The 11,631-nt window shown below is 36.3% G+C and overlaps 1 protein-coding gene across 1 annotated transcript; it reads left to right on the top strand.

The window, feature by feature from the left end:
- Positions 1–5,077: 5,077 nt before the first annotated feature.
- Positions 5,078–11,631, top strand: LOC128550056 (protein toll-like). The gene has a single exon (XM_053528007.1). It carries the CDS (start codon positions 6,103–6,105, stop codon positions 9,562–9,564), a length of 3,462 nt encoding a protein of 1,153 aa, XP_053383982.1. The 5' UTR covers positions 5,078–6,102; the 3' UTR covers positions 9,565–11,631.

Here is an 11,631-nt window from a genome sequence, read left to right as displayed (position 1 = left end):
CTTGCTGACCCAAAAATGAGTAAACTAGGGAGTGTACACTGTCCCATGCTGACCCAAAAATGAGTGAACTAGAGAGTGTACACTGTCCCTTGCTGACTCAAAAATGAGTCAACTAGGCAGTGTACACTGTCCCTTGCTGACTCAAAAATGAGTGAACTAGGGAGTGTACACTGTCCCTTGCTGACCCAAAAATGAGTAAACTAGGGAGTGTACACTGTCCCTTGCTGACCCAAAAATGAGTAAACTAGGGAGTGTACACTGTCCCTTGCAGACCCAAAAATGAGTAAACTTGGGAGTGTACACTGTCCCTTGCTGACCCAAAAATGTGTGAACTAGGGAGTGTACACTGTCCCTTGCTGACTCAAAAATGAGTCAGTTAGGCAGTGTACACTGTCCCTTGCTGACTCAAAAATGAGCGAACTAGGGAGTGTACACTGTCCTTTGCTGACCCAAAAATGAGTAAACTAGAGAGTATACACTGTCCATTGCTGACCCAAAAATGAGTAAACTAGGGAGTGTACACTGTACCTTGCTGACTCAAAAATGAGTCAACTTGGGTGTGTACACTGTATCCTTGTTGACCCAAAAATGAGTGAACTGTTGAGTGTACACTGTCCCTTGCTGACCCAAAAGTGAGTGAACTAGGGAGTGTACACTGTCCCTTGCTGACTCAAAAATGAGTGAACTTGGGTGTATACACTGTATCCTTGTTGACCCAAAAATGAGTGAACTGTTGAGTGTACACTGTCCCTTGCTGACCCAAAAATGAGCAAACTAGGGAGTGTGCACTGTCCCTTGCTGACCCAAAAATGAGTAAACTAGGGAGTGTACACTGTCCCTTGCTGACTGACTCAAAATGAGTAAACTAGGGAGTGTACACTGTCCCTTGCTGACCCAAAAATGAGTGAACTAGGGAGTGTACACTGTCCCTTGCTGACTCAAAAATGAGTCAACTAGGCAGTGTACACTGTCCCTTGCTGACTCAAAAATGAGTGAACTAGGGAGTGTACACTGTCCTTTGCTGACCCAAAAATGAGTAAACTAGAGAGTATACACTGTCAATTGCTGACCCAAAAATGAGTGAACTTGGGAGTATACACTGTCCCTTGCTGACTAACTCAAAATGGGTAAACTAGGGAGTGTACACTGTCCCTTGCTGACCCAAAAATGAGTGAACTAGGGAGTGTACACTGTCCCTTGCTGACTCAAAAATGAGTCAACTAGGCAGTGTACACTGTCCCTTGCTGACTCAGAAATGAGTGAACTAGGGAGTGTACACTGTCCCTTGCTGACCCAAAAATGAGTAAACTAGAGAGTATACACTGTCCATTGCTGACCCAAAAATGAGTAAACTAGGGAGTGTACACTGTCCCTTGCTGACTCAAAAATGAGTGAACTTGGGTGTGTACACTGTATCCTTGTTGACCCAAAAATGAGTGAACTGTTGAGTGTACACTGTCCCTTGCTGACCCAAAAGTGAGTGAGCTAGGGAGTGTACACTGTCCCTTGCTGACTCAAAAATGAGTGAATTGGTGTATACACTGTATCCTTGTTGACCCAAAAATGAGTGAACTGTTGAGTGTACACTGTCCCTTGCTGACCCAAAAATGAGCGAACTAGGGAGTGTGCACTGTCCCTTGCTGACCCAAAATGAGTGAACTAGGGAGTGTACACTGTCCCTTGCTGACTGACTCAAAATGAGTAAACTAGGGAGTGTACACTGTCCCTTGCTGACCCAAAAATGAGTGAACTAGGGAGTGTACACTGTCCCTTGCTGACACAAAAATGAGTCAACTAGGCAGTGTACACTGTCCCTTGCTAACTCAAAAATGAGTGAACTAGGGAGTGTACACTGTCCTTTGCTGACCCAAAAATGAGTAAACTAAAGAGTGTACACTGTATCCTTGCTGACTCAAAAATGAGTAAACTAGGGAGTGTACACTGTCCCTTGCTGACTCAAAAATGAGTAAACTTGGGAGTGTACACTGTATCCTTGTTGACTCAAAAATGAGTAAACTAGGGAATGTACACTGTCCCTTGCTGACTCAAAAATGAGTAAACTTGGGAGTGTACACTGTCTCTTGCTGACCCAAAAATGAGTAAACTAGGGAGTGTACAATGTATCCTGTATATCGAAAAAAGAGTAAACTAGGGAATGTACACTGTCCATTGCGTATCAAAAAATCAGTAAACTTGGTAGTGTACACGGTATCCTTGCAGACACAAAAATGAGTGAAAACTAGGGAGGTTACACTGTCACTTGCATATCCAAAAATGAGTGAACTAGTGAGTGTACACTGTATCCTTGTTGACTCAAAAATGAGTAAACTAGGGAGTGTACACTGTCCCTTGCTGACTCAAAAATGAGTAAACTAGGGAGTGTACACTGTCCCTTGCTGACTCAAAAATGAGTAAACTTGGAAGTGTACACTGTCCCTTGCTGACTCAAAAATGAGTAAACTAGGGAGTGTACACTGTCCCTTGCTGACTCAAAAATGAGTAAACTTGGGAGTGTACACTATCCCTTGCTGACCCAAAAATGAGTAAACTTGGGAGTGTACACTGTATCCTTGTTGACTCAAAAATGAGTAAACTAGGGAGTGTACACTGTCCCTTGCTGACTCAAAAGTGAGTAAACTTGGGAGTGTACACTGTCCCTTGCTGACCCAAAAATGAGTAAACTAGGGAGTGTACACTGTCCCTTGCTGACCCAAAAATGAGTAAACTTGGGAGTGTACACTGTATCCTTGTTGACTCAAAAATGAGTAAACTAGGGAGTGTACACTGTCCCTTGCTGACTCAAAAATGAGTAAATTAGGGAGTGTACACTGTCCCTTGCTGACTCAAAAATGAGTAAACTTGGGAGTGTACACTGTCCCTTGCTGACCCAAAAATGAGTAAACTTGGGAGTGTACACTGTATCCTTGTTGACTCAAAAATGAGTAAACTAGGGAGTGTACACTGTCCCTTGCTGACTCAAAAATGAGTAAACTAGGGAGTGTACACTGTCCCTTGCTGACCCAAAAATGAGTAAACTAGGGAGTGTACACTGTCCCTTGCTGACTCAAAAATGAGTAAACTAGGGAGTGTACACTGTCCCTTGCTGACTCAAAAATGAGTAAACTAGGGAGTGTACACTGTCCCTTGCTGACTCAAAAATGAGTAAACTAGGGAGTGTACACTGTCCCCTGCATATCGAAAAATGAGTAAACTTGGGATTGTACACGGTATCCTTGCAGACACAAAAATGAGTGAAAACTAGGGAGGTTATACTGTCCCTTGCAGACCCAAAAATGAGTGAACTTGGGAGTGTACACTGTTCCCTTGTATAACTGGTATTACAGAAGCATGTCTCCAGTACAGGTGATATAATATCGAATTTTTTAAAGCAAGCAGTAACATCTGTAAAATATTGAATTTTTTACATCACTATTATTTAAGGCAGTTTTGTTCCATTTTACCTCACGTTTAATTGTGTGTGTGAGACCATCCCACTCTAATCAGCTTGTCCACTCAGTTTACAGACTATTCAAGCATTCTCACCACTACAGATATTGTAAACTGAATAAGAAAATGTTATCTAATTCTCAACTGCACGAATAAGATTAAATTAGATTCAACATTATCTTATGTTTAATGGTTAAATCTTCAATAACATTTTAAAATATCTTTAATCAATCCATTGATCAATTCGTTGTTTAGTCCTTTTATTAGAAGAACATTTTTGACACTTGACAAAAATATAAATGTTCCATTATTACCCAACATTACTGATCTCTACAATCTTTGCCTAAAGGAATCTTTATTAGCTGGAACATAATGGGATTTTTCTGTGACGATGAGATAGTGTAGAATATTTCCTATTTTACGCTGCCTGTACTTCCTGATTCATTCACCCATGTTAATTGTCATTTAATTGTTTTATTTTACAAAATAACATTTTTATTCAACCGGGCATAATGAAAAATAGATAGATAACTGAAATTCTACGAACTAGTACATGAGACAAATTACATCATATCCTGAACTTTCTTGATTTGGCTAGTGCCGACTAGTAAGCTGGATGACTAAAATAACTCGACCGACTTTACAAAGCCCAATGACATTGACCACTCGGGCAAGGTGTTCCCTATTATAGTTTATGCTAGTAAAATATTCTCCAGACGAAGCTCAGAATGATAGCTAAATGTTTCCTTGCTGAGACTCATGTTTTGTAGTAACGTAAGCATAAAAGCGGATTAATTTTATATTTACTATTTATTAAATACCATTATGCAATTAATTGAAATCTGTAGTGCTCATGTACGATGAACGCACATACCAGTTTTGTTAAGCATGCGCACTTTTTAAGCAACAGACTCAAAATCTATCAGACGATCCTTTTGAAACATAGAATGTAACCAATCAAAACAACAACAGACACGGTTTGACTGACTTCAAATATCACTTAGTAAACGCCTCCTTGCACCTACATAATTGGAATTTTACAGTACAGAAACCTTGAATGCACTTCGTAATCCCAATATATACCGAGTGCAGGTACGGGGAATCTTTTTTACAGCCACCACTCGGCCCTAAAAGACTGGTGTTGTAAAAGTTAATAATAGCTAAAAAGAAGATTCGTTAGAAGCATAGAAGCAAAATAATAGCAGACTCGGTTTGATTGAGTCTATGCATGAGTAACAATGAATGCTCACTAAATACTTTCAAGAGGATCGTATGAAACTTGGCGGTGCGACGACTATGTGAACAAGTTATTTGAATACATGGTTTAAAAGATTTTTATATGCAGACGGTTTAAATCATATCCAATGTACATATGCCTATACTTTTATAACTGATTTCATTTCTAATTCTGATTTCTACCAACAAAATATCAAGCAAAGACAAAAGGAGCAATGGCGAAACAAATGTATTTTTAAATTAGTACAAAATATATTATCCAGACAGTAGCGCATACATATATAATGATTCTTTATTGGTAGAAAAATAATAGCAAACACGTAACAAGAATAAGGTAGTATTGTGGCGACCTTGGGAGTATTATAAAATTTGTCTGTTTCGGTAGCCTAATATGGAGGTTTTCATTATTTGAAATTCTTATAAAACTGACATCAAAACAACACAAGTTTCCATTTCAATCATAGTTTACTCTTGTAAGGATTTAATCATGTATAAATTATGTAAAAGATTTAATTCTCCTCAAATATATCAACTGAATCATTCAAATCCAAATTTCAATAGTCTACAACTGTATATCAGTAATACTATTATAAATATCAGTTAATTACCATAAATGCTATTTGAGGTAAAATCCTTTAATATTGATTGATCTAGTCTTTTCAGTTCTAAAAATAGCCAAAATGTAAGCCAAAATATTTATTAGTTAAATCAAATAACTAAATATAAGTTTCAGTTTTCCTGACTGTTCTGCCAGCTTCTGCTGAAATCTGTGCTTATATACCGTTCGCCCCCTCCCTGGCAGAATCCAGCGAGTGGCGTAAAAATCGCAGAAAAGCTCAGAATCCCGCAGGACTGCAGAATCTCCGGCAGAATTCCACTGAATTCTGCTGGTAAATAAATCACAATTTTAAAGAAATCTTGAATGAAACATAATAAGATTTTACCCCAAATCAATGCAACATCCCAATGTTTACTACAGACGACCTATTTAGTGATGTAATTTACAGAGCGCCACCTACATTAGCCTGTACACACTTTACATGTCTTAAACGTTTAACATGTGAAATAAAAGTTTACAGCTTAAATAAATGGATTTATAGGATATTAGATAGGTAAACATTGAGATTTATCATTCAGCTTTACAAGGATACAGACTATCCCGCATGACTATTTAACAGTAATGATTTAAACTCCTAAAACATACTATGTTTACATGTACATACCCCACCCATGTTCATAACAAAGCGGGAATAAACAACTTGCAAACATTCATACAGATTAATACATATTTCAGTATCATTACATTTGATAACAGTGAGACTAGGAAATACTGACAATACCTAGGGGTTACAGTATTTATACGCGCAATGTATCATTTAAACGATTGATAGGTGCATTGAATCTGTTTGGAGGTTACAAATGGACACAATGAGGCAAATAATTTTAATTTGTGGAGTATTTTGTTCCTACACGAGCGTTCTAGCAATTAAGCCATGTGCTTTCAGATCAGTGTTAGGCAGGGAAAACAGTTTGAATGGATCAAATTATACCTTAAACGGAAATCTGATTTTCCTTTTGGTGGGAAATCAGAACAACTGTTCAATTGACCTGGATTTCATCGATGAACAGACGCATGGTCATACGCTTAAAGAAGTTAATAAACGAAATTCTGGTAAAACTGAAAAGTTTAAAGAATACACATATAACTTTCTTTGTGACAATAACATGGCTGTGCATTTTGTTAGAAATAACATGAGCGTTGTTGGAAAACTGAAAATATCTGTTGCGTTAGTGTTTTGGATGTGTGATGTGTATTTGAACGAGTTGTCGTTGTTTCTAAAAGATGGCATTATTCGGTCAATTTCACAAAGAAATAACTTCCTTTTGCATGCACGGTCTCAGAAAATAGGTTGTCCATTTGCTAAATACATGCAAATAATTGCCGCCAACATCGAATGCGATGACGTGACATGGACCCATTTTTTCTGGGAATTATGTAATGAAATCTTCGAAAATGTGAATACTCTTCAGTTGAGAGCATGCAAGACAAACCATTTCAGGCTGAAGTCAAAGTTGTTGGTCAAGAAATTTCCGAAACTTCAGTCACTGCAGCTTGTGAATATTGACCTGGCAACACAAATGAGGTTTCCATGGACACAGTCTCATATTGATGCTGCAGATCAAGATATCGTAAAATTTGAATCCAGTGAGAATGGAACCAATATAACAGTTACCGCAGCGGGAAGAACTATTTGGATACGCAAGTCAAAAATGGACATCAGTAACATGTTGCATCTGAATGGTAATATAGCGGAAATTGTCATCAACAACGCAGATATTGAACAAAATGAAAGCCAGATGTTTAAATACGTGACTGGACTTCATAGGGTGGACCTGTCTAGTAACAACTTAACAGAAATTAACGAACTGCTGTTCAAAAATCAGACTGAAATACAAAGCATCCATCTTAAGGAAAATAAATTAACCAGTCTTCCATCGCATGTTTTTAAAGATCAGCACAAACTGTTATTTCTTGATTTGTCTAATAATATACTGTCATCGATCGATTCAAATTTACTGAGAAACCAAAGATATCTTCAAGAGTTACACCTAGAAATCAACAGACTACAATTCTTACCAAAAGACTTTCTGAAAGAACAAATTCATTCCCTTAAGTATTTGTATTTGCATTCAAATCCCTTAATGACGATCCCAGTTATGCCATTCTATGGAACAAAACTTGATATCTTTGATATTCATAATAGCAATGTAACTGGAGAAAGCTTTGTGGAACTACTGAATACTCTACGTTTTTCCGACTTTCTAATTGCTAGAGTTGAATGGAAAGAGTCTGATCCCAGTTACAAAGTTGGTAAACATCCTCTTCGGCAAACTGTACTTGACTTATCCTATTGTAAAATTAAAAACGTCCCCTTAGATTTAGGAGCCCAAAATATGACCGCTCTTAATGTTGTACAATTGTTTAGCTCATTCCATATAAAAACAGACGGAAATCCGTTGACATGCAACTGTCACTTGTATCCTTTGGAACTGTTGCTTTCGAAAGTGAATGACACGAAGATGGACTGGACTTGTATGTATCCGCAAGAACTACAAGGAAGGGCAATTGCAGATATAACCAAGCACGATCTTTACTGCGCGGACAGTTATACAGACTGTCCCGAATTGTGTAGTTGCTATGTCAGGCATGATTCCTCCAATTTAATTGTTGACTGCAGGAATATCAAAATGCCGGCATTACCTTTGAAAATGCCCAAGTATCCTTTGGAATTATGGTTTAAGAACGCCAGTGTCTTGAAACTGGAACCAAGAGACTATCTGCTTAACGTATCTGTGTTAGACTTGTCTGAAAATAGATTGACTTACATATCACCATTAGCAGCAGCAAAATTAAAAAACGTAGCCACTTTGAAGTTAGAAAGCAATTACTTGACAACGCTGCCAGTTCAGATTAAATATAGCATGATCAGTAGAGCATCTTTAGCCGGAAAAGCTTTACTGTGCGACTGTCATACAAGGTGGATGGCCTGGTTACAAGGTAAACAATGTCCGATTACAGACATTAAATGTACAGACAATAACAAGAATGTGGACAAATTTATAAACCTTCCGGATTCTAGTTTTGTATGCAACGAGATAATACCACCGAGTATTGCAGAGCATGTTATATTTCCATCTGTTGTAATCGGGTCCATATTGTTCGTGATAACGGTCCTGTCACTGACCATCTATTTCCAGAGATTTACTGTAAGAGTTTTGCTTTATATGATCTTTGGAGTTAGTGTCTGTGACGCCTTTACAGATAACCCAGATGACTTCAAACGCGACTGTGTAGTCATCTATGACAAAAATGATAGAGACTTCGTGGAAAATAACATCAAAATACATTTACAAGAATCGGGTTACAATGTAGCAGATATGTACACAGATCCTGTAATTGGTTTTACGCTTGTAGATGGAATTAGAAAGCTTATTTACAGATCAAGAAGAGTAATATTTTGTATGACAAAACAAAGTCTACATTCTGAATTGATGATAACCTTATGGAACATCGCTTCTGAACGAGCTATGAAAAATCACATTGGATCTATCATTCTTATTGTTGACAAAGATTTTAAAGCTAACTGTACCGAAGAAAATATGAAATTATTTATAAAAAATGGCAGATATATAAGGATGGATTCTAAGATGTTGTACAAAAGCATAGAATATCTCATGTCATCGAAGAAACGGATGAATCAGAACCAACAGGAAGTAAACAATACTAAAGAAAATTACCTTGAAATTAATCAAATTGGTGAAATTCATTTATGTGAACATAATCCATATGCTGCTGCAGGCGATGTTCAGGAAAATTTGACGGAAGGCACACATGACACCTATATTGTCTATCCCGACGTTATAGATGAATTACACCAGTTAACTAGGTACGAGATTATCCCATTCCTTCGAGAAAACAAGCAGAATGTGTGCGTTCTTCAGGATGAATTTGTATTTGGAGACGATATTAGACTCTGTATTGAACCTAAACTTGACGAAGCAAAGCACGTGATCTTCATCATATCAAACGAAACATTGGAAGATGACGTTAGTCAGTTCGTATTGACCACCATTCTTACCAAAGCTGTTGTAAGTAGCAGTAATTTTCTGTTGCTCTTCACATATGGCCAGACTGATGTGGACAAAATGCCGGAAAATTTGAAGAAATATGTAAACAGTTATATCACAGCTAGTGTAAATGATCCCAAATTTAAAGAACGTATGCTAGAAGCTCTCATGTTTGAAGAAAACGGCATTGATAAAGAAGATACTGACAGTTTATTAACAGAAAATGATATAGATGATGCCAGTTGGATTTGACAAAGTAACTATGTCGTATTCTTAGAGCAGAAATAACACTTGAAGTCCACAGTGCGATAAATGAATTTATGTACATGGCTAGACTACTATCTTATTATAACATTAAAAAAGTTATGACTTCGGGACGAGTAATACATAATTTTATTTTTACAATTGTGTGGCCGTGATACAGATATGAACCATACATGAACGTGATTGATAATGAATATTTGAGAAAATTGTTTTCTGGTTTTCGTTTGTTGGTCCATCATGTTGTTACTGAGACATGGCGAGACAATAGAACTGACAGAATAGCTCGAATTTGTTGAATGTAATACAGAATATCACTTTCTAATGACATGTGCTAAATAGAGAGAAATCAGTAAGCGATTTACGAAGTGTATATCTTGGCCATCTGTGAATTTATTAATACCTTAAGTTTGGCTGTTGTTAGAACATGTAAATTGCTAAGACATAACGTAAGAGTTTTAAATCTCATTCTGTAACTATGCTGATTCAGTTTTATAAATTTTGCCTGTTCGTTTACCAAAGATATGTATATATTTTAAGGACACTTATGGGGCTAAACTGGCATTTATGTTTTCGGACCTCTGAAACATTGCAATTACAAGTTCAAATTTAAAACTTGATTTTATTTCCAGGACAATTTAAAATCCTTGACTTGTGTTTAACACAGCATATCCATGTTTGGAACTGCCTAACTTAAAATCTGTCACAGAAATAACGTAAATAAATTTTGCCACACGTTACACGTTTAAGGGTATCTTCTCATAAATTACAAATAGAAGCTGGAAGATGGGTAAGACCAGTTAGAAAACCATTAGATGAAAGGAAATATATTATCTGTCAAAAATTAGAAGATGAATACCATTTTATAATAGAATGCCATATCTATAATGATTTAAGAAAACAATATATACCAAGAAATACTGGATTAGACCAAATATGTTTAAATTTATAGAACTTTTGAATTCCGATATCACAAGATGATACAGAAATTAGGAATATTTACATTTAATGCATTTAAACTTAGGCAGTCTTTTGTGTAATACTTTATATTATTATGTTTTATATTATGGTTGTAGTGAAATGTTTGTGTGTTCTTTCAGGTCTTGCATTTCGTTTCGACAACTGATTGTTCTATACATGTTGTTATTTAAATGAACTGTTAGACGGTCCATATATAAAAAATGTAATGTATTAATATATGTTTTGTATGAAAAATGCAATTTTGTATAATCGATTATGCTATAGTATTTCTGGATCTTTACATTAATTGAATTTTTCTAAGTAAACTTTTTCATAATAAAATAGGTAAGTATATATGTACTAGTAGGTATAAAATATGACACCATCCAAATGAGACATTAGGAGATATTGGGCCAAGTAGTGAGGGATATTAAGTGGTTAGTACCTATGTAATTTCTCTACAGTTCCGACAGTTTGATGAAATTTACTTATCGTCAATGATTGTATACTTTCAGACTCTTTTTTTTCCAATTCCATTTGGACCGTAAAACATCTGATAATACTTTGTAAATTGTAACTATTTTTACTTGCAAAATCTCATTGTGCCTCTGATAATCTCTGTTAACAGCTGAATATAACTTTTGTGGCTTAATAACTATGTAACCTGGCCACTTTTTTCAATCCTTTCTGACCGTGACAACAATAGATTATACTATGTAAATTGTAACTATTTTTACCCGCTAAATTTCTTAGTGCCTCTGATGATCTCTGACAATGGCATATAACTTATGTGATTAGAAAACTATGTAACTTGTGTAACTTGTAACTGTCACATTTGTTCCAGTACAGCTTGTGTCTCTGATAAAACAAAATTGAATGATATATATTATTGAAAAATAAATGTATCTATCTCCATTTTTTGGTTCCATTGAGACCCTGACAACATCTGATAATACTGTGTAAATGGTATGTTCACTTACTAAATTTCATTGTGCCTCCGATAACATCTGTTAATAACTTTCGTTTGCTTACCAATATTTCATATGTGGCTATAAACTGTATAATGTTTAATGCCGAAATAAAACGTATTGTATTGTA

Source organism: Mercenaria mercenaria, chromosome 17 (assembly GCF_021730395.1).
Source record: "Mercenaria mercenaria strain notata chromosome 17, MADL_Memer_1, whole genome shotgun sequence".
Taxonomy (NCBI): domain Eukaryota; kingdom Metazoa; phylum Mollusca; class Bivalvia; order Venerida; family Veneridae; genus Mercenaria; species Mercenaria mercenaria.
Note: the sequence above shows the minus strand (reverse complement) of the source record. Positions and strands in the feature narration are given on the sequence as shown.